General features: G+C 44.7%; 1 protein-coding gene across 1 annotated transcript in view; it reads right to left on the bottom strand.

Moving 5' to 3' along the window:
* Window positions 1-21669, bottom strand: part of LOC117360130 (cell cycle control protein 50C-like) — a 38274-nt gene extending 16605 nt beyond the window's left edge. The window contains exons 1-3 of the mRNA XM_033943839.1: window positions 21508-21669; window positions 20367-20608; window positions 5979-6089 (exon numbers count right to left, since the gene is read on the bottom strand). Of these exons, the coding sequence (XP_033799730.1) occupies window positions 5979-6089; window positions 20367-20573 (318 nt within the window). The 5' untranslated portion in view covers window positions 20574-20608; window positions 21508-21669. The remainder of the gene's footprint in view (window positions 1-5978; window positions 6090-20366; window positions 20609-21507) is intronic.
* Window positions 21670-24209: the final 2540 nt, after the last annotated feature.

Below are 24209 nucleotides of genomic sequence, written 5' to 3'. Positions count from 1 at the left end.
TCTTGTGCCCCCTTGATGATTTATGTACACCACTACTGTGGCGTTATTGGAAAATACTTGCACAGCTTTTCCTTCTAGAAGGGGCTGGAGAGTGAGTAATGCCAGCCAAATTGCCCTGAGCTCCAGATAATTGATCGACCAATGTTTCTGATGAGGAGTCCACTGCCCCTGAATGGATCTGTCCCCGCAGTGAGCACCCCAAACTGACAGGCTGGCATCTATCTTAAGAGTCATCCACTCTGAAATCCAAAGAAACCTGCCTTGGTGAAGAGCCTCCCCTGAAGCCACCAACTCAAGCTGCTTCGAACTGGCTCCGTCTAGGGGAGTGGCATCTGAAGGTGATGATGCTGTGGAGACCACCGAGAGAGGAGAGACTCCTGTAAAGGGTGCATGTGTGCTCGTGCCCAGGGAACCACCTCCAAGGAGGCTGCCAGAACCTGCAGATAATGCCAGGCCTTGGGATCCAGACTGTCCAGGAGAGCTCTGATCTGTTGTTGAAGTTTCTGTCTGCATGCCTTGGGTAGAAACACACGACACTGGTGTCGTAAAGAAGACCCAAATACTCCAGAGACTGGGCGGACATCAAGTTGCTCTTCTTGAAGTTGACAATCCACCCCAATGCCTGCAGTAGAGACACCACCGTCTCCGCTGCACTTTCACACTCCTGATGAGGTGGAGCCTGGATCAACCAATCATCCAAGTAAGGATGGACCTGGATCCCCTGCCGGTGGAGAAAAGCTACCACAACTACCATCACCTTTGTGAAAGTGCAGGGCGCCATTGCGAGGCCAAAGGGCAGGGCTGAGAACTGGAAATGCTGTTGTAGAACATGGAAACACAGAAACCTCTGATGCTTTGGGTAGATTGGAATATAGAGTTAAGCCTCTGTGAGATTCAAGGACACTAGAAACTCTCCTGGAGAGACAGCAGTTATGACTGTGTGTATTGTTTCCATGTGGAAATGAGGAATCAGCAAGAAGTGGTTGACTGACTTTAGATCCAGAATGGGTTTCCAGTCCTCTGAGCCATTCTTTGGCACAATGAAGTATAAGGAGTATCTGCCTAAACCCAATTCGTGTTCTGGAATGGGTTCTATCACTCTGATGATTAAGAGATGTTGCAGAGTAGTGTGGACTCTGGACTCCTTTTCCAGCCTACCTGCCAGAGAGTCCAGAAACAAATCTGGAGGCAGGCAAATAAAGTCTATCTTGTGCCCCTCCCAAATGATGTCCAGCACCCATTGATCTGATGAAACACAAGTCCACTCCTGATAAAACTGAGAAAAGCAGCCTCCAATATGAGGAAGCCCTGCCTGACTCCTGGCGTCATTGGGGCTTTTTAGGCGCATCTATTGCTCGGGAAACTGAGGCTTGAGGACACCTAGAATTAGAACTGTTGTAACGAGGGCGGTAGCCCTGGGAATATCTCTGGGAGGAAGATTCTGTGGAGCCCTGACGAAACCTGCGGAAGGAATGAAAATTACTACGATCCCCTACTGCCGTCCAGTGAGACCTACTCACAGGAAGACACTTATGGCCTCTTTTACAAAGCTGTGCTAGTGGCTGCCGCACAGCAACAGCCCCGAAGCCCTTTAAATGGTGGACATGACAATGAAGCCGACAGCACAGTGCGCAGCGGCCGCTAAGAGAGCGAATAGAATGCTAGGTATAATCAAGAAGGGTATTACAACCAGGATGAAAGAAGTTATCCTGCCGCTGTATCTGGCGATGGTGCGCCCGCATCTGGAATACTGCATCCAATATTGGTCGCCGTACCTTAAGAAGGATATGGCGTTACTCGAGAGGGTTCAGAGGAGAGCGACACGTCTGATAAAAGGGATGGAAAACCTTTCATATGCTGAGAGATTGGAGAAACTGGGTCTCTTTTCCCTGGAGAAAAGGAGACTTAGAGGGGATATGATAGAGACTTATAAGATCATGAGGGGCATAGAGAGAGTAGAGAGGGACAGATTCTTCAAACTTTCAAAAAATATAAGAACAAGAGGGCATTTGGAAAAACTGAAAGGGGACAGATTCAAAACAAATGCTAGGAAGTTCTTCTTTATCCACCGTGTGGTGGACACCTGGATTGCACTTCCAGAGGACGTAATAGGGCAGAGTACGGTATTGGGGTTTAAGAAAGGATTGGACAATTTCCTGCTGGAAAGGGGGATAGAACCTGTTGGGTCCTGAACCTGTTGGGCTGCCGCGTGAGCGGGCTGCTGGGCACGATGGACCTCAGGTTTGACCCAGCAGAGACATTGCTTATGTTCTTATGTCATGTTAAATCTCTATAGGCTTCGGGGCTGTTAGCGCGGCTTTGTAAAAGAGGCCATTAGACTCAGCAACGCTGGTCATGAAATCATCCAGACCTTTAACAAAAAGAAGATGGCCCTTGAAAGGAAGTCTGCTCAAGGTGGCCATTGATGCAGCATCTTCAGCCAATGATGAAGCCAGAGTCCAGTGCGCAGACACTGCATAAGCAGAGAGCTTACTAAGAATTCAAATGAGAATATAAAGCAGTGATCTCAAACTCGTGGCCCGGGGACTAAATGCAGCCCACCAGGTACTATTTTGAGGCCCTCGGTATGTTTATCATAATCACAAAAGTAAAATAAAACAGTTTCTTGATCATATATTTTCTCTTTAGCTATAAATTACAATACTATTATTAAGACTTAGCCAAAAGGAACGATTTATAAACTATAAAGTGTTTTAACTCATGCAAAATTGTCATTTCTTTAATAGAAACATAGAAACATAGAAAAATGATGGCAGAAAAGGGCCAAAGCCCATCAAGTCTGCCCACTCTATTGACCCTTCTCCTTGATTTTGCTCACCACCCCCTGCCCTTACCTCATTAGAGATCCCACATGAATATCCCATTTATTTTTGAAATCTGACACGCTGTTGGCCTCAATCACCTGCCGTGGGAGTTCATTCCAATGATCGACCACCCTCTCAGTAATGAAATACTTTCTGGAGTCACCATGAAATTTCCCTCCCCTGATTTTCAGCGGATGCCCTCTGGTGGAAGAAGGTCCTATAAGACGGAAGATATCCTCTTCCACCTCGATACGACCCGTGATATATTTAAATGTCTCGATCATGTCCCCTCTCTCTCTTCGTTCTTCAAGTGAGTACAGCTGCAATTTATTCAGCCTTACTTCATACGGAAGATCTTTGAGCCCCGAGACCATCCTGGTGGCCATCCGTTGAACTGACTCCATTCTCAGCACATCTTTCCGGTAATGTGGTCTCCAGAATTGAACACAATATTCCAAATGAGGTCTCACCATGGATCTGTACAGTGGCATTATGACCTCTGGCATCCTGCTGATAAAACCTCTACGGATACAACCCATCATTTGCCTTGCCTTAGAGGAAGCCTTTTCCACTTGATTGGCAGTTTTCATGTCATCACTAATGATTACTCCTAAATCCCGTTCTTCCGTGGTCCTACCTAAGGTCTCACCATTTAATGTGTAAGTCCTGCACAAATTTATTTTACCCAGGTGCATCACTTTGCATTTTTTAGCATTGAAGTTAAGCTGCCAAGTCGATGACCATTGTTCTAATAGTAGTAGGTCCTGTGTCATATTTTCAGGCATAGTGCTTTTACCTACTATGTTGCACAGTTTGCCCTTCCAAGTACCTACAAATCCAAAATGTGGCCCTGCAAAGGGTTTGAGTTTGAGACCCCTGATATAAAGGGTATCCACCACATAATCCACACCATCCATTACCAGCAGAGGACAGGCATGTACCTCTGCAGAGGATGCACTGTGCAATCTGGTATGACAAGCTCGCCCCGTAAAGTAAGCTGCCACTTTGATGCCCAAAGACGGCACTTCCAAAAGCTTTTTCAGCATAATGTCTGCCCTGCGATCTTGAGAATCCTTAAGCATCACTCCCCCATCACTAGGGAAGGCTATGCGCCTGATAACTTGCGCTATGGCAGAATCTACTTTAGGCTGTTCAAAAGCTTGCTGAAAATCAGGAGCCAGTGGATAATGCTTAGACATAGCTGTAAAAGGCCGGAAAGAGTTCCCTGAGGTATCTCACTATTCTGTAACCAGACCATGAAGCTGTGGATGGGATGGAAAAAAAGAAGACAGCACATTTGAGCGGTCCATGAGAAGTGGAAGGTGAAGAATCCAATTTGAGCTCTTTCAGAACATCAGCAATAAAAAGGTAGACAGAACCGTGCTTAAAAAATCTGCAGACAGAAGGGTCATCACCCAAATCCAGATTCTCAGGGCGGTCGAGGTGAATAGTCCTGGCAAGGATATGACGGATCCAATATAGAAGCAGTGCGAGGAAACAGAAGAGGCATAATATCTGAATGGCAAATACTGCAATTGAGGTCTGCCACAGTAGGACAAGAGGGCTCCCAAACAGGAAGCTCCACTACCAGCACAGCAGGTTGAGAAAGACTCGATGCAACCGTCAGCTGCGTCGAACAAGCAGGGTCTGAAAAATATGCTTTTCAGTGAAGCCAAATTGAAAAGTCACACCCTGCAACCATGGCAGGGCTCTGTTGAGGCATACGTGCCAGACCAAAAGAGTTCCCAGACTCAGAACACAGGCGTTTTGCACCAGACTTCAGAATGGCCTCTAGGTGAGATTTTTTTTCTGACGTTATGAACCCAGGCCAGCTCCCCAACACTACAGCACACAGAGGAGGTGAAGTATGAAGCACCTGCCCCCTCCTCCAGAATGCTACAGCATGTGGTACAAGGTCGCTGCTCCGGTGCCAATCTGGTGCAATCAATGCACACATTCAACAGATTAGGGGCTGGGGAGTTCAGCCCAAATGATTTTTGAGCAAATAGTGGGATATTGAGTCAGAAATAAAACTTTGAAAAAAAAAAATCGTTGAAAATCCAAGATGGCCACCGCCGCCAGCAATTTCGCATCAAAAACAACAAAAATAAATAAAATCTGAAAATGAAAAAGAGCAATTTGGGGTCTGGGGAGGTGGGGGACCTGAATCCTACCCTCAGAAACTGTGAAAAACCCTTTTAAACACTTTTACCAAGCCACCCCCGAAGTTCCCATAGGAAATAATGGAGATTTTACTCACAATTCTAGCAGTGCAAGCCTATCAGCACTTTCAAGGCAGCTGAAAAGAGGAAAATGATTTTCTGCCTCAGAAACTCCTTCAAATAACCAGACTTGAAAATCTTCGGACTGCCAGTTGATCGGACACCGACTATGACCTCCACTCCCATAGATCTTCGTCACGCAGTTGGGGGTGGGAAAGGTAGCCTGCACCTTGAAACCAAGGTGGGTTTCACTCCAGACGCATACAGCCTGTACTTAAAACCCGTAACAAGATCAGCAGGCAAGTGGACTCCCAGGGGAAAGGACCCCGAGTCTAGGAAGGGTGGTACACAGCAGGCTGGCTCCACAGATCCAACAGAGTTTGTCTGCGAAGCAACTGTCTGGCACCACAAAACTGCATCCTTTCTCTGACAGGGGACTACTGGAAAGAGGTCTCAAGGCACTGAAGCCACCGAATAAAAACCTAAACTTTAAACAAAAAAAAAAAAAAAGAAGAAAAGAAAGCAGAGCAATTCAAAAGACTTTTGCATAGATTGCTTGCAGAAATTGAAACTGGATGTTTCTAGCTCCCAGTCTAAGGGGGAGGAGCATGTGTCAGAAAAGTGTTTGATTTCTGCAACTCCCAGATTGCGGGTTGGGATTGAACACCTAGCATATGTAATCCGGAAAGGACGTAATAGAATTACTGCTTAAGAATAAGGATATTGCAGGAAAATCAAAAGTAAACCTCCATGTTAAAGGATAGCACAGTTTATTACATCATCCCCCATGGCAGTGATTCTATAACCAATGGTGTTACACAAATATTACAGCTCTAGGCTCAGTCCAAAGTTATTGTTAATTTATAACATGGCTAACACCTGTATTGTGCCTGGTAACTTAATTTATCTACTGCTCCCAATATAAACTCACCTGAAAGCTTTCCCTCAGTGAGAAGTGGATGGCACACTTACACTCTTGTTCTGAATTTGATGAATTTTCACGCAGCTTTGAACAATTTGAGCAAGAATCTGAATACGCAATCTGCCAGGCAAAGAGAAAGAAAAGGCTGTCAGAGGTTAGAGATCCTTAAAGGAGATCTTGTTTCAGGTTAGTTACTGCTTTGCTTCTAGCCCAGTAGTTACCGAACCTGGTCCTGGAGACACCTCAGCCAGTCAGGTTTTTCAGGATATCCGCAATGAATATTCATGGAGAGATTACAAAGCATTGGCTGCTGTGAGCTCCTGGTAATCAATAATCCTGGGATGCATATTGGCCTGGCAGTTTTGGGTGGTAAATTCAGATATTCAGTGACTTTTGTCTGTCTATAGCAAAGCTGTCAAACTCAATCACATTAAGGAGCCGAAATCCAAAACACAGGCTAAGTCGCGGGCCAGACCCCGCCCATCTCCACCCAGACCCTGCCCCCATAATAGTACTAATTGTAACACTACTTTTTCCATTCATTTTTCACAAATACACACACAATATAATCTTATTAACAACACATAATGGTTAACCACAAAATTAAACTACACAAAGTACACTGTATGCTTCTCAACATTCATTCCTACCAGAACACAGATAACCCCTATGCAAATACAGGGCCAAAAACTAAAAGTACTAATATATACAAATGAAACACTAAGATTCAAGACTATGTATGCTGTACAACCCCAGAGAAAAAGAAACAAATGCATTTCTTCCTGAACTGTGCAAAATATAGACAGCATATGTAATTCCCAAAATTGACACAATTCAATCACTAAATTAAAAATAAAATAATTCCCCTAACTTTGTTGTCTCCCTTCCTCCATGCTGTGCCACAATTAGGTGCCTCCCTCTGGTTGGTGTCTTTCCTTCTGGCCTGCTCCCGCCTGGCTGTTTTATGCTGCCTGCGGTGCAATGCACGTTTTCATTGTCGCCCCCGGTGTTATCTTCTGGCCGGCTCCCTCTTACTCACTGCCACAGTGTACACAAAGCTGTGTGCAGCGGCTCCTCGCGCGTCCCACGCCTCATCCTGAAGCCTTCCCTCTGACATTGCGACATCAGAGAGAAGGCTTCCAGTTCAGGCGCAGGATGCGTGTAGGAGCCACCGCCTGCGGCAGCAATGTGTGTAGGAGCCACCGGGGGCAGCAATGAAAAAGCCACATCGATAACACCGCGGGCTGCATAAAACAGCCAGGCAGGCCGGATTCAGCCCGCGGGCCTTGAGTTTAACACCTTTGGTCTATACAGTAGAACATTATCCCAAAAGACATCCATGTGTGTTTTTTGCAAATGAGATGATCATTGATGTTACTCATGGATGGTGGTGGTTTCAGCCTTGCTACTTTCCCATGAATCCCATTTTTGCTCAGTCTCTCTCTGCAGGCCTTTGGATGCTTTTCTGGGTTGTTTTCTAACTTCACACAATATCACACCAGAGGCAGCAGGACAATAAACCATACACCACTTTTTACTGCTTATAGCTGAATGCCACACTGTACTTAATCCACAGATAATTGCCCTCAGTGCCAAACGCTCACCACAGGGTACAAGACACAAGCTAAGGGCTACAGCAAAATAATCATTGGTCACTTGTAATTTAATAGTAAAACAAAGTGGAAAAAAAAACTTACAAGCATTAAAATAACTCCACGGTCAAAAGTAACTTCACAATGTTACCTAATCAAGGAGAAACAAGCCAAATGGCATGAAAAGCACCTCAATGCAGAGCCCAGTTATTAAGATATGCGCATAGATACATACACCACTTAGAAATGCTTGATATAATTAGCATTCATTCCACTCCTTATTACTGCACATACCAGTCTCACAGATCCTCAGTGCAGCCACCACATACTCAAATGTATCTCATAGTAAGTGGCTTTATGCTCCAACTCGCTGTGGTCTGTTTGAATGGCTTAAAGCAATATAGGGAATATTAGCCTTGAAAAAAACGATATAAAGTTTAATAGGTGAAAAATGTCGGTGTACCTATCCCTGTGTGAGGCGTGACCATACAGCTAAGTACTTTTTTAGTACATAACTATTAAGTAAATGATTAATAAGAAATTAAAAAAGTAAATTAACATAGATACACACAGACACATACAAACATACAGTATAACATGCAAACACACAGTCACATCTACAAATATACACAGACATGCAGACTCTAGGGTAGGAAGGAATAGAAACTAAGATATCACTAATTGCCCCACCTTTCCACAATAATGAAACAATGCTGTAATGAAGTTAATTTCATAAGAGACTTGAACAAACTAAGGGAATGGGCGACAAAATGGCAAATGAAGTTCAACGTTGAGAAATGTAAAGTATTGCATGTGGGAAGCAGAAACCTGAGGTACAACTATACGATGGGAGGGATGTTATTGAATGAGAGTACCCAAGAGAGGGACTTGGGGATAATGGTGGACAGGTCAATGAAGCCGACGGCACAGTGCGCAGCAGCTGCTAAGAGAGTGAATAGAATGCTAGGTATAATCAAGAAGGGTATTACAGCCAGGACAAAAGAAGTTATCCTGCCGCTGTTTCGGGCGATGGTGCGCCCACACCTGGAATACTGTGTCCAGTTTTGGTCGCCATACCTTAAGAAGGATATGGCGTTACTCGAGAGAGTTCAGAGAAGAGCGACACGTCTGATAAAAGGGATGGAAAACCTTTCATACGCTGAGAGATTGGAGAAACTGGGTCTCTTTTCCCTGGAGAAGAGGAGACTTAGAGGGGATATGATAGAGACTTATAAGATCATGAGGGGCATAGAGAGAGTAGAGAGGGACAGATTCTTCAAACTTTCAAAAAATAAAAGAACAAGAGGCCATTCGGAAAAGTTGAAAGGGGACAGATCCAAAACCAATGCTAGGAAGTTCTTCTTTACCCAACGTGTGGTGGACATCTGGAATGCGCTTCTAGAGAGCGTAATAGGGACCTGACCTGGTTGCGGCTCTCGAGGACGGGAATTGCCTACCCTTGTCCTAGTCTTTGTAATTTTTGAAAGAGTAAAATATTGATTCACTTGTACTCATTCTACACCACTCAGGATCTTGTAGACCTGCATCATATTTTTCTTTAATTCTTACAGCATCTGTACCATACCATTAACTATTGTCTAACCCTCCCCCCCTTTTTTTACAAAACCGTAGCATGGTTTTTTTGTGCCAGTCGCAATGGTAACAGCTCTGACGCTCATAGGAATTCTGTGAGTGGCAGAGCTGTTACCACCCTAGTTGGCACTAAAAGCCAAACTACGGTTTTGTAAAGGGGGTTAAATTACTTCTTAAATACACCATTTCTATTGTATATGTTTTCCCATATGAGATGATGGTATGCCACTTCTCTCATTGTCATATACAGGGACTAATTTCTTTCTATTGTGTTTAGCCTGTACTCAGGGGCAGCTCAAGGCAATCTGTTGCCTGAGACGAGAGATGAGCTGGTGCCCCCATCCATCCAAAATAGGGCTGGGGCAAGGGCTGCCCCAACTATTAGGCAAGACTGGCCAGCTTCCTATAGCAGAAGCTTCTTAGAGGGTAGTAGCTTCAGTAATACAGTAAATGACAGCAGAGCCTCAAATACCACTCCTTTTAGGCTCAGGTCATCCATGTTTAAAGCAAAACAATAGATCCTGCCAGACAAACTCAAAGAACCATGCTTCTTGTCACACATACTTTAACCTGCTTTTCAGCAAAACCTGGAACGCTCTTCCGGAGGCTGTTATAGGGGAAAACACCCTCCAGGGATTCAAGACAAAGTTAGACAAGTTCCTGCTAAACCAGAACGTACACAGGAGCAAAATGAGAGAGAAAGAGAAGCCCAGGAGCGAATAGCGAGGGGCGAGTACAAGGTGGGAGGGGGGCATCGGGGGACTAGGGCAGGATGGGAGGAAAAGGGGCTAGGCAGGGATAGGTGGAGGGGAGGGGCAGCGGGAGATTTGAAGAGCAGACTCTCCTAGTGCAGCCATTCTTTTGCAGCACGCCTGGGAGAGCAAACTGACCGAATCGCTCCCTTGCCAACTAGGCTACATTGGGAGCTCCACGGGGCTCATCTAACCTGATTAAGTTCTCTCCCTGGCCAACTGCCTGCAACAAATCCTCCATGGGGCGCCTCCACCGTTGGCTAGCCACGGTGTGTGTGAGGCCAGTGCCTGCGTCGGAGTGCCCAGCTGCGCGCGGAAGGAGAGGGACTAGGAAGATTTATGCCGGTGTCGGCAGCTGAGCACGAGTCATGAAGAGAGAAGTGCAGGAGTACTGAGGCGGAGCTGGTGCCCGACATTGGCAGAAGCTCACAGGTCGGCCGGGTGAGTCGGGGAGAGGGGGGGGCATGGTCGCATGCTTCGGCCGTGAGTGTCCTTCGGGGAAACAGCTGAAAGGAGCGGTGCTTAGCAGCAGAGAGTAGCAGTGGAGCTAGCTGGCACCAAGAAGCAGGCAGGTGTTATGTTAAGGGCGGGTTTTTCAGAAGATTTCAATATTCCATTAATGCAAGGCATGCTGGGCATGGATCGCTGCCTGAGGAATGCCAAGTCAATCGCGTCTCACACGAACATTGCAAGGGACAAAATAAATAAAGAAGTACAGTTAGGGAGGGTGGCCGGTCCATTCACGTCCCTGCCACTGGGTAGTATGGTCTTCTCTTCATTGGATATCGTGCCCATGAAGGAGCCAGGAAAATTCTGCCTCATACACAATCTATCATTTCCGGACGGTGCATCAGTTAACGACCACATTGATCCAAAACAGTGCGCGGTTCACTACTCGTTCATAGACAAAGCCATGGAGATAATTCTCAAGGCAGGGCCGGATGCTCACCTGGCAAAGGCAAATCTGCTTTCAGACTGCTTCCAGTTCACCCAAATTCATTCAGATTGTTAGACTTTACATTTGAAGGGGAAATTTATTACAACAAATGCCTTCCCATGGGATGCTCCATTTTCTGTAGACAGGGCAGGATTAACCAATAGGCCAAGTAGGCACATGCCTAGGGCCCGAAATGGTCAGGGGGGCTCGATGAAGGAGGGCATCAACATTGTTTTTTCCAAACGGCAATAGTCCTCTCCAGCATCGATCGGTAATGGGCCCCCCCCCTCCCATTGACAGAAAGTAAGACAAGAAAGGCAACAGGAACTTAATTGTGCAAGTGGTGCTGCTTGCCCAAAGCTTCCCTCTGACGCAGCTTCCTGTTTCCGCCTGGGCGCATGGTGGGGCAGGGCGGGGCAGGGGGCCCCAGTGTACTTGTGTGCCTAGGGGCCCTTGACGAATTAATCCTGCCCTGCCTGTAGATATTTTGAAATGTTTAGTACTTTCGTGCACTGGGTAGTGGAGCAAATACTCGGTTATCCAGCGGTACTACATTACTTGGCCGATTTCCTATTCATTGGGAAATCGCGTCAATAGTGCAACAAGGCCTTGGAGGTTTTTAAGCGGGTAGCAGAACAATTTGGGATACCGTTGGCCCCAGAAAAAACATTAGGGCCCTCTCAGTACCTGTCATTCCTGGGGATAGAATTAGATGTGGTGGGCCGAGTAACTCGTCTTCCGCAGGACAAGCTAGACACGTTGAGAGTGGAGATAATAACGGTTGCGGGAATGAAGAAGGCTACTCTAAAGCAATTTCAATCCCTATTGGGACGCTTAACCTTTGCATCACGTATTATTCCCATGGGTAGAATATTTTCACGGAGATTGGCCTTGGGGGTGCGCTGACAGTGGGGGTGCGCTGGAGTCACCTTTATATAAGAGTCACCGCACCGATGAGATCGGATCTTCAGGTCTTGTGCAATTTTCTGCGCTCCTTCAATGGGTTAGCGTTCTGGCAGAGGCATCCGGCGACAAACGACGAGCTACAGTTGTTCACAGATGCCTCTGGTGGTACAGGTTTTGGGGTCTATTTTTAAAGGGCCTGGTGCGCTGAGCGTTGGCCCGTTTTATGGCATGAGACTGGAGTTACTCAGGATATTACCTTTCTAGAGCTATTCCCGATACTGATTGCTATGGCCCCTCAGCTAGCCAATCACCACATAGTATTCAGATCAGACAACACGGCGGTAGTGGAGGGAGTGAACCATTTACATGCTAGATCGCAAGGGGTGGTATCCATTATGAGGCAGTTAGTTTTAAAGTGCATGGGTTTTAATATCACTTTCAGGGCGCTGCATATCCCGAGTATACAAAATAACATAGCAAATGCTCTTTCTCGTTTCAAGATGGAAGATTTCCGTCGCTACACACCAGCTGCAAACAAACACAGGACCCCTTTCCCCTCAGAGCTCTGGAAGTTCCCATCCCCCCACACACATATGGCGAATGATCTTCGCATCCCTATCCGAGGCAACGCAGAGGAAATACAACGCAGGAATTTCCTCTTTCATGGAATTCTGCAAAGAGAACCAGCTACATGAGACATCCTTCTCTTCCCCTGAGGTGTTGCTCCAATATCTACTCCACTTGAGGGAGCGTGGAGCATCAGTATCCAGTGTGCGATCACGTCTGGCAGGAATCGGGTTCGTTGCCAAGGCAATAGGTGGCAAGAATCCCACCAATCACTTCGCTATATGTCATATACTGAAGGGTTGGGCAATACAGCGGCCCAGGACCCTAGATGTCAGAAGATCCATTACATTTGCCATTCTGGAATCGCTGCTGCGAGCCCTTCCCGAAATATAGTACTCATAGCTGGAGATCTGTTTATTCAAGGCAGCATTCACCTTGGCCCTCAGACTGGGGGAGCTGGTCCCACCCAATACGCAACAGACTACAGGGCTATTGCGTGGCAATGTTGAATGGAAACATGATAGTTTGTACATACATATACATAGATCCAAGACAGACCAGATGGCAAGAGAATGCAGAATTACTCTGGGAGCAATTCTGGGCAACAGCATGTGCCCTGTCAGAGCATTGGGAGATTACCTGGCTGTCTGCCCAAAAGGAACAGTACATCTACTATGCCATTCAAATACACTCCCACTGATGCGCTACCAGTTCACAAGGGTACTCACCAGAGTTCTAGAGCACATAGGTCTGAGCAGTAAACAGTACAGCTCACATTTATTTAGCATTGGGGCAGCCACCTCAGCTAGACTAACAGGTTTACCGAGCACCACGATTCAGGAGATCGGCAGATGGAGGTCTAACCGATACCAGCTGTACGTTAGACCCCATCTGGCGTAATACAAATGTCTCAATTTTGTCTTGTCTTTTAGAAACGAAAGTAGTCTGGATCTACGGCCATTCCTACGTACACTGGGCGAGCAGGAGAGCTCAATCCCGCAAGGCAGCTGTAGGCCTGGGCCTGTTTGCGTCCGGTGTCACGTTGGAATAGTTCGGAATATGAGGCATGAAGTGGGAACAGCTGCGACCATCCATCTCTGAGTTGTTATTGACCCGACCTCAGCCGTGGGCACTCATAGTGCATCTCGGAGGTAATGATATCACTTCTATGCACAATATTGAACTCATAAAAAAGATGCAACGGGACATGTTGGAGGTAGCTGACATGTGCAGGGGTACGCGGCTAGTGTGGTCCTACATCATCCATCGTCGGGTGTGGAGAAATGAAAAATCACATAAATCCGTCGAAAAGAAGACAGAAACTGAACAAGTGGATGCACAAATTTATGTACTCCTTAAGGGGCATCACTATAGGGCATGAATTAATCACGGAGGATTGCCCGGGCTTATATCGGCCAGATGGGTGCATCTTTCAGATATAGGTTTGGACCTTTTCATCAGTAATATGCAGGACGGGATTGACACCTTATTAATGTGAAGGGCCGCAGCATGAGGCATTTGGTGTGGGCAACTCGCAGCAAGTGAGGTGTCACTGCCGCAAATTGTGGCAGGATAGTGCTTAAGAAAAGGGGGGGGGGGGAAACCAACACAAGCGGGGAGGGGAATAGGATTTGCCCCTTTAAAGTGAGGGCTCCTACCCCCTCATGGATGAGAGACCCCTCTTGGATGGAGGGGCAAGCAGAGGATGGACCATTGCTACCCCCAATCGCTTGGACGGCGATCGGGGAGGTACAGCCAACGGGGCCTGGGACGCTTGGACGGTGGCTTGGGCCAAGTGGGAGTAGAGCATTTGCTTGAATGGCAGTGCCTATTTATATGCAGTGCTGATGGACCCCGCTTGGTAGGGTGGTAGACCCCTCCCCTGAGGGTGAGGTTAGTAGAAGTTAGGATGAGTTGAAGTACAGTATTTGACAAGTTATTGTTATTTCAATATGTTATTTATAAACATAAAGGTTGATTATGGTTAATGTTATTGCGTTGTAACCATGCTGCGGCCATAAATAAAACTTCCTTAGCAGAAATTTAACCATGGTGTCTGACTCTGACTAGGGGGGGGGGGAGAGGGTAGACAGGGGCCCCCAGTGAGACCTCTCCAACCTTGAGCAAAAGAAAAGCTCGGCTTAACACACCATAATAAAATTAGTTATATGAGAGCTGATATTCTACCTCCTCGCAATGTGCAGATCAGAACCAGAACATTTCTCTTTGGAAGTCACCATACAAAAAAAAAGTCCTGATTTTCATGTTATCTGAGCAATAGCAACACAAAGCTCTCCGCTACCAGGCACGTCATGAAATACAAAACCTGAAAAGGGGCTCCATATTTTGTACTGAATACAGTACAAAGACATCTACAATTAATATTTCCCAAAACTAACATATTTCAATTAATACATTTCAAATAAAACACTTTATTCTACCCTAATATTGAGCAAAATATAAAGATAGCAAATGTAAGTGAGAAATAGCAATTATCACTTTACAAATTAACAACCTAACATAACATTGTGCTTGTTGACCACATAACCATCAGTTCAACGTGATTTACAAAAGGTTACTAATGAAAATCATAATAAACGGGATGAAGAAGTTAGGTGATCAAATATTTAGCAAATAGATAGGTTTTCAGTTGAGATCTAAAGTCTTTATAAGAGTGAGTTGCAAGCAACAAAGCTCAAAACTCCTTATCACGAAGGGCCAAAGTGTGATTGAGAAATTTTATGCTTTTACAACCCTGGATTGAAGGAGAATTAAATAAGGAATGGGTTCTTCTACTGTGTCTGTATGAAGCCAAGGAAAATCTGTTAACCAAGTAATGAGAGGCTGTGGCGTAAATAACCTTGTAACAAAAGCAATCCAACTTGAACAACACACAAGCCTCCACGGGCAGCCAGTGCAACTCGCAGTAAAAAGACGTGACATGATCATACTTCTTCATAAATCATTCTGACCGCTGTATTTTGTACTAATATAAGTCTTGTCAGTTCTTTCTTAGTAATTGTCAAATATATGATATTACAATAATGAAGAAGACTTAATAAAAGAGATTGAACCAATAGTCTAAAAGCAGAGAATTCAAAATATGATCTAATAGTTCATAGTTTCCAAAGAGTAAAATAGATTTTACACACTACAGCATCTATCTAGGTTTTCATAGTGAGGTGCTGGTCTAAAATAACTCCTAGTATTTTAATTGTTGAATTTATTGTATACGAGACTGAATTTATGTTAATGGTTGGTTCAAAAGGAACTTTGTTGGAGGACGCCACAAAAAACTTAGGGCTCCTTTTACGAAGCTGCGTTAGTGGTTTAACGTGCATAATAGTGCGTGCTAATTTGCCGGCTACGCTAGCCGCTACCATCTCCTCTTGAGCAGGCAGTAGTTTTTCAGCTAGCGCAGAGATTAGCGTGCTAAAAAGTTGTGTGCGATAAAGCCGCTAACGTGGCTTCGTAAAAGGAGCCCTTAGTTTTGTCTGAATTTAATTTAAGCTTAAATTGTTGCATCGAGACATTCATCCATTGCATTACAGCTTCAATTTTAGTAGTAATCTGAGAAAGAGCTGAGTTAAATGGTATGACAATTGTAATGTCATCGGCGTAACTAAAACTCCTTGTGTCCAATTTACTCAGATATGAGCCTAACGATGATAAATAAACATTAAATAGTGTAGGTGAAAGCGGTGATCCTTGTGGAACACCGCATGGATTCTTCCAGGTAGTAGAAAGTAGAGTCTTAAACCTAACTTGATAGAGTCTGGTTTCCAAAAATCCTCTAAACCATGAGTAAGTAGACTTTTCCTTGGAGATCTAGAGCATCCAAACAGATTAGCAAATTAGAATGACCCACAAGGTCAAAGGCGCTACTAAGATTGAATTGGAGCACCAAAGCATTTCTGCCTTTACTTAGTAAACTTGTTAAATAGTCCAAGAGGGCAACTATTACTGTTTCCGTGCTAAAATGGGATCTGAATCCCGACTGTGAGTCATGAAGTAAAGAATGTTGCTCAAGGTATTTGGTCAGTTGAATATGGACCAGACCTTCCATAATGTTAACAAGAAAAGGAATTGATGCTATCGGTCTGTAATTAGGTAGTGAAGAAATAGATTTTTTATTGTTTTCTTTATTGTATTTCTTTATTGTTTGTATTTATTGTATTTCATTCAAATAACTTCAGCTTAAAGTTTAATGGTGCAGCTGCCATCAACTCAGGAAGAAAGAAATCTAGCCAACAATAAGTTTGAGCATATCTTTGGAATAGCTTGGAAAAATCGTACCAATCTGGCTTATCAAAAGTAGACCAACATAAGTCTGCATGAACCTGTTCTTCTTTTAGGTTGGAAATAAAATCTGTATTTAAAGAACAAGATGAACAGGAAGATCTGAAGGATAATACCTTTGAACTAAAAAAATTGGCTAAATCTTCAGAAGATGGGAAGGATTACCAAGAAGATTGTGTCTTTTTAGTAGTATTGAAAATATTATTAACTAATTGAAATAGTTTTTTTAATGTTAATAGTGGTAGAGCCAACTTTCGCTGAGCAATAGATCTTAAGTTTATCTTTTAACATTATTTTATAGTTTTTAACTTCTTGTCTCCATTTTGCTTTGTCTACTGCTTGTTTTGATTTTATCCATTTTTTCTCAAGGCGTCGTACTAAATGTTTCATTCCAAGCAGTTCAGTGTCATACCACAAACAGAAATAAAACAAATAATGGGAAATAAGAAAATATAATTTTATTGGACTAATCTATTTTTCAATTAGCTTTCAGAGGCCAAATCCTCCTCCTTCAGGTAAGTACAGTATACTGCTGTTAAGGTATTCTGTCTTGACTTGAGGAAGGGGATTTAGTCCAATACAAAGATTGCCTTATTTCCATTTCCTGTTTATTACATTACATTACATTAGGGATTTCTATTCCGCCTGTGCCTTGCGGTTCTAGGCGGATTACAATAAAGATGAATCTGGACATTTCCAGTAGAATTACATTACAGGAGAAGAGTAGATTACAAGTAACTGTGAAGAGTTATAATACATTCAACATCGCAGCAGATATAACATAGCCTCGGATTACAATAAGGAAGATATCTGGGCATTTCCAGTAGAATTACATTACAGGAGAAGTGTTAATTACAGGTAATAGTGAAGAATTACAGTACATTCAATATCACAGGAGATGTTACATAGCAACTGAGTCAATTTATAACTGGTGGAGAATAAGAATTACAATATATTCTAGATTACAAAAGATGTTACATGAGATGAGTCAAGTTTCTTCGGATGGAGAGTAGCATCATATGCCTATAAGTGGAAGTGTATTTGATTCTGCAGGTTTACAATGATTTAAAAAGTTACAGATTGAGTAGAACTGACAGAGTTAAGATTTAGCGGTCAATTATTGTGGGGAGAGATTGTGCAGTGCAGCTGCCTAAGTACTTTAGGAACAAATATATTTTTAGGTGTCTCCTAAATTCCCCATAAGTATTTGCAAGCATGAGTAATTGTTTCAGATCTTTACCCCATAATGCTGCCTGATAAGAGAAGAGATGCTGATGATGTCTTTTAAATTTACATCCTTTAACCGGTGGAGAAATTAAATTCAAGTTTGAGCTTCTCTTAAGTCGATTGGTTGAGAAAGAGAAACGGTCAATTATATATCTGGGGACTAGGCCGAAAAGTACCTTAAAGCAGAAACATCCAAACTTATTCACATTCACATATGCCTCCATCGGCAGCCAATGCAGGAGTCGGTAGGAAGGAGTTACATGGTCAAACTTCTTCAGCCCAAAAATCAGCCTGACCGCCGCTATAATACTACTTTATTCTAAGCAATAATACTAAGCTATAATACTACAATATTCTAAGCTATAATAATACAGTACTTTATTTTAAGCAACAAAAAAAATCTTTTTTTTAATATCTTTTCTTGTTTCTGTTTTAATCATCTTCTCTTTGCTCTCCTCTATTCATACAGCATCTGTCTTCTCTCTGCCCCTTCCATCCACTGTCCGCCTTCTCTCTCTGCCCCTTCCATCCACTGTCTGCTCTCATTCTCTACCCCTTCCATCCATTGTCTGCCCTCTCTCTCTTCCATATGGCATCTTCCCTCTTTCTATGCTCCTTCCATAAACTGTCTATCCTGTGCCTCTTCTCTCCTTTGTACACGATTCATTTCAGCTTCACCTCCTCTCCATTTTTCTCTGTCTCTACCCCCTCCCTTATGCTCTGGCATCACTCTCTTCTCCTTTCCTTCCTTCATTTCCATTCCACCCCACGGCCTGGCATCTCTTTCTCCTTTCCTTCCCTCTCCCCGTGCCCCCCTCCATGATCTGACATATCCTCTCCTTCCTTTCCCTTGGTCTGGCATCTCTGTACCCTTCTCTCCCCCCCCAAAAAAGCCCTGGTATCTCCCCCCCTCCCCCTCCATGGTCTGGTATCTCCTTTCTTTATTTCCTTCCTTTCCCTCCTTCCCTTTCCCATTGTTTGGCATCTCTCTTTCCTCTTCTCTCCCTTCCCTGGTCTTACTTCTCCTTTCCTCCCTCTCCCTAATTGGGTGCAGCATTTATATCTACTTCCCCTCTCCCTCTCTTTGTCAGCCCCCTCCCCCTGTTGGCAGTGTAGCCTTCACAACTCGCGGCTTCAGACTTTCTTCTCTTCCAGGTGGGACCTGACAGAAAGAAAGGCCCGATGCTGGTAGAGCAGCAAATTGTCAACGCTGCCAATGCCAGAAGAAGATCACGTTACTAACCTTCGGAGCACCTTCTTAAGGGCTGCACCCAGGGTGAACCACTCCCCCCCTCACCTACCCCTTGGTAAATCACTGCCCCCAAGTCCAATATCAGGCACTGTGAGGGAGTGGTATCATGCTGTCAGCCAGCATACCTGCTGGTCGGCTCTCCTTCTCAGCAACTAATCTTTTCACCCTCTTCCCCCATGTCTACCTTTAGATTTGTCAGTGGTGGCAGTGATTCACATAGCGGCCCTGTCAACCCCGGCACTTTTCTCCACTGCGGCCCACCCCAGAAGTTGTCAGAGAGGGTAGGTCGCAGTGGAGAGAAGCACCGGGGTTGACAGGGCTGCTCTGTAAATCACTGCTGCTGCTGACAAATCTAAAAGTGTGGGGGGGGGGGGAAGAGGGTGAAAACATTAGATGCCGAGAAGGGGAGGGGAGCATCAGAGAGCTGACCAGCAGGTATGCTGGCCTGCAGCAAGATGCTACTCCCTCAAGAGTACCGCCTTGGGAAGGGGTAAAACGCCAACCTCACGGACCTCGCAGATCTAAAACCGCACGTCCTTAAAAATCTGAGGTATGTGCATTGACAAGTTCGCCTGTTAACTTATTCCACCGCTTTCCCTACACGCTCAGCTCAGGCCCCCGGCTCTGTCTTCCCTAATGGCTAAGGAGGGAGGAGGCGCACCGTGGCTTTTGCTAATTAGCCTGATCGTCCCTTCCTCCAGATCTCTCCCGAGTCCCTCCGTGCTGATTCCGAGAGTCCCCGCGATATGTCACTGGATGGCAAATAGCTGAGTTGGGGAGGGGGTGTTTAAAAAATGTGTGCAAAAGTCTGCAGTGCTTCTGACCTCGTGGACCTCACAGATCTGAACTGCACATCCTTTAAAATCTGAGGTCCGCGCCACTTTTAGTCTCTGGCTCTGACAGACCTATATGACATTTTAGCGCTAGCAGATCCTAATGCTTTTCCCTCCCTATGCTGAGACTAAAAGTGGCACAGACCTCAAGGCAAAAGTTTTGCCACTAGTCTCAGCATAGGGAGGGAAAAACATTAGGATCCGTCAGAGCTAAATTGTCATAGAGGTCTGTCAGAGCCAGAAACTACAAGTGGCATGGACCTCAGATTTTTAAGGACGTGCGGTTTTAGATCCGCAAGGTCTGTGTTTTACCCCTTCCTGGCCGTTCTGCCTGTACTACACATCTCTTATTTCTTGAGCCAAATTATTTTTTACACCATAAACTATGAAATGTTGTTTTGGTGTTTTGTTTTTTTTTAAAACACAAAACAAACCTTACCTTTATTTCACGAACATTTGTGGTGGATATGATCACGCAGATTCCAACAATGAGACAGAAAATTCCAATGCCAAAGAAGCTAGGCAAGACAGCCTGAGCAGACAAGACCGGTGTCCAGGCAGGCAAACGCTGCTGCTTAGCTGCTGAATTATCTGGACGTTTGGAAGGAGGCAGTTGCGGGGCCTTGCTGACATTCTTGCTCTTCATGCTCCTGCAAATGATGTTAACTTTTCTTGGTTTTCCTATAAAAATATAGACACAATGCTTCTTTGCATTTTAAGCCCTGGAGAGCTTTCTTACTTTCTGGGGTTATTCATTAACTAGCTAAAGCTCTTATCTCACATCTGGGCTTCATAGGTCAATATAACCAACTTGTACCATCTACACTAGCTGCCACTGAGTGTACTTTGGGCTAGATTCACTACCTGCCCGATCGTGCCCGACCACACGGATTGCTAGTGAGCGATCCTGAAGCATGTGCAGACCATCTTCTTTGTCTGTAGATTGTCTGTGCATGCTTATAAAGCTGTGAGCTGCTTTTTTTTTTTCTTCTTTTTTTTACTTTTTTAATACTTCGTGAGCCTGTGGTTTTAACCTGCTTTATACAGGCTCACACTGTGGGGGAAGGGCAGGAGAGTCGGGGTGGCGAGTTGGGGTGGCAAAAGGAGATTCAGGGTGCAGGGCGGTGAGTCAGGGCAGAAAGCAGGACGGCTAGAAGAGAGTTGTGGTGGCAAGGCAGGAGAAGTCGGGGCAGAAAGGCAAGGGAAGTCCGGTGGCAAGGCAGGAAAAGTACAGGCAGCAAGGCAGGAGAAATTGGGGTGAAAAGGCAGGAGAAGTCGGGGCGAAAAGGTAGGAGAAGTCCGGGCGGCAAGGCAGGAGAAGTCAGTAGAGAACAGGAAAGATCATGAGCGACTGGTCCCCAGCAGTCGCTTCTTTTTTGATCGGCCAGCCCAGGGGGTGTTCCTGAAAAAGTTTAGTGAATCGCGTTGCATGCTGTTTCCCCTCATTTGCATGCATGGATCGGAAGTTGAACGGCCACAAGGTTTGTGAATCGGGTCGCAAACCGATCGGTAAGCTTAGTAAATCTAGCCCTTTGTTAAGATATACAGTAGAGAACATGGTCCAGATAGCTTATACACACCTGCTGGCTCAGAAGTCCCCTGTTTGAGCTGTGATCAGTAGCAGTGGCACTCTGAGCCCAGGAAGATTCTGCGTAGCCTCATGTTTGACTAATCCATTTTAGAGCAGGCTGCAAAAGTTGAATTATTCCAAAGAGGGAACTTTACAATGGCATGGAGTGTGTATTCTTAACTTGTTCCCTGTCACTTCCTGCATTGTCCTTTTCCGTTGCTGCTTTTCTGTTGCTCTGCCCTGGTCTAACCTGTTTGTTCCTGTTTCACATCCCCTTCTTCATTTTCTTTCTTATCTGCTGCATCCAACTGGAGTTGGCATTTTATCAACTCTGTCCCTCTTCATATGCCAGAGGTTAAAAAATGGTGTTAATCTAGAACAGGGGAAAATGAGAAGAAGGCAAGGGAAGTGCTGGAATATATGTTATTAACCCCTATGGCGGTCCAAACATGGATACATACAGACATAAATATATAACACGCATACAAAGACATACACAGAGGAACTGGAAATAATTCAGAGGCTTGCTCCCAATGCATTCCTCACCATTCAACTCCCCACTTTCCCACTTGATGCCACACCCTATTCCTGCTGGACTGGCTCATAAGCAATTCAAAGAGTGTGATGAAAAGTTCTCAGTCCAACCAAGAAGAGAATAATGTGGAGCCTTGAAACTTACAAGTTATTCCACATATTCACCCCTAAGTTCAACACACTTGGCACATCATATCTGAAGTTTCTGTAACCCTCCCCCCCAAAATCCTCTGATGTCTGGTCACTGAAATACTGCTCAATCACTCAAAAATTGTCACCCTTTCAAACTCTTTTTAAGGTTTGGAAACAGAAAATAGTCAGATAGAGTGGCTTTAGATATCTGGCCAATTGGAGTCTCAGACCACTCCCAGTGCATCCCTCTAGGAGGGGTCTTAGGTGCCTGGGCCAAACAGGGCCTTAGGCCCCTCCCTGGTGCATCCCAGGATGCACCGGGAAGGGGAAGGCCTGCCATTCTGAAGAGGCGGTCCTGCCAGCCAGAGGGATTAGGCTTTACTTATAAAGGTGGGGGGGCCGGAGGCTTTGGAGAGTGGGGGGGGGGTCATGGTTTCTTGGGGTAGGGTGGGGGTCATATGTTTGGGGGTGCCGGCAGGAGGCAGTGGGCATTTCTCCTGCAAGGGGTGTTGAGGAGGTGCCAGCAGGAGGGAGTGGGTATCCCTCCTGCTGGGGATGTTAGGGAGGTGGTGCCAACAGAAGGGAGTGGGCATCCCTCTTGCTGGGGATTGTTTTGGGGTTTGTGGCAGGAAGGATTGGGCATCCCTCCTGTCACAGACAGTATGTGTGTGCATGGGGGGGCAGGGCAGGATTAATTCTTCAAGGGCCCCTAGGCACACATGTACACTGGGCCCCCTAGCTCTGCCCCGCCCACACCCCACACCCGTTCCCCGCCCACATCCCGCCCCCATTTATTTACCTGTTTTATTATTTACTTCTTTATTTCCACTCGTATTTCTTTTTTTCTTTTATTATAAAATTCAAAACAAACAACAAAGATTACCATACCAGTGCCAGTGTACAGTTTTAGTTCTATGCAAGCCCCAAATATCTCTGAACAAATCCCCCCTTCCTTCCTTTCCCACCTACTTGCCCAGGACTTTAACTATTAACCTTTCCATACGTATATAAAAGTGTTCAAATGCATTGTAAAGCAGTAATACTATCCAAAACATAAGTCTATATTAATAACCAAGTTTGCAACTCATCTCAACTGCCTCACTCTGTCATCCAACTTTAGCCCACATGTATAAACAACTAAATCTGTCTCTCCTCTGGTACGTTCCACTCCATGTATGCTAATTTGTAACAAAACAACAAGGCAAGTAGACTACCAAAAAATCCAACGTGGAACAAAAGAAGATCAGCAGACAATAAGGAGATTCAAATCACTTTACAAATTAACAAATTATAAAAAAATGGAAAATAAGATATCATTTTATTGGACTAATACATTTTTTAATTAGGTTTCAGAGGTCAAACTCTCTTTCTTTAGGTCAGTAAAGTATACTGCTGTTACAGTATCCTGTCCTGACCTGAGGAAGGAGAATTAGGCATCTAAAAGTTAGTCAAAAATGTATTAAAATTAGTCCAATAAAACGATCATCGTATTGCCATTTTCTATTTATAAACATTTATCAACACAGCTGTAATACTTTTTTATCCTATAACAAAAAAAATTAAAAATAGAATTTTTTTTCTATTTTTGTCATCTTGATTTTCATATAGGCTCTCTATCAGCTGAATTATGTGTTTGGGTATTCCCATTTGCACTAGAGTTCTCCATAGTTTATTGTAATCCACAGAGTCAATAGCTTTGCTGTAGTCGATGAAGCAAAGGTATAGAGAGGGTTTTGGTGTTCTTTGCTCTTCTCCATTATTCATCTAACATTGGACTAGGACTCGAGCATGAGTTGATGGCACCTAACAACCTTTGTCTCCCAGTTTCTGCTTTCCTCATCTTGTCATTTTTTTCCTTCCATCCACTGTCTGCCAACCTTCTTCCATCTTTCCATTTTTCCTCCTGCCCTCCCCCTGCCCCATTGGTCTGGCATCCATCTTCTTCCCTCTGTTCCCCTCATGGTCTGGCAACTCTCTCCTTCCATTTCCCTCTCTCTTCTCATTTCCTCCACTCAGATCTGTTATTTCTGTCTCCTTCTCCCTTTC

The sequence above is a fragment of the Geotrypetes seraphini genome, chromosome 4 (assembly GCF_902459505.1).
Source record: "Geotrypetes seraphini chromosome 4, aGeoSer1.1, whole genome shotgun sequence".
NCBI classification, from domain to species: domain Eukaryota; kingdom Metazoa; phylum Chordata; class Amphibia; order Gymnophiona; family Dermophiidae; genus Geotrypetes; species Geotrypetes seraphini.
This window is presented reverse-complemented; position numbering and strand designations above follow the sequence as displayed.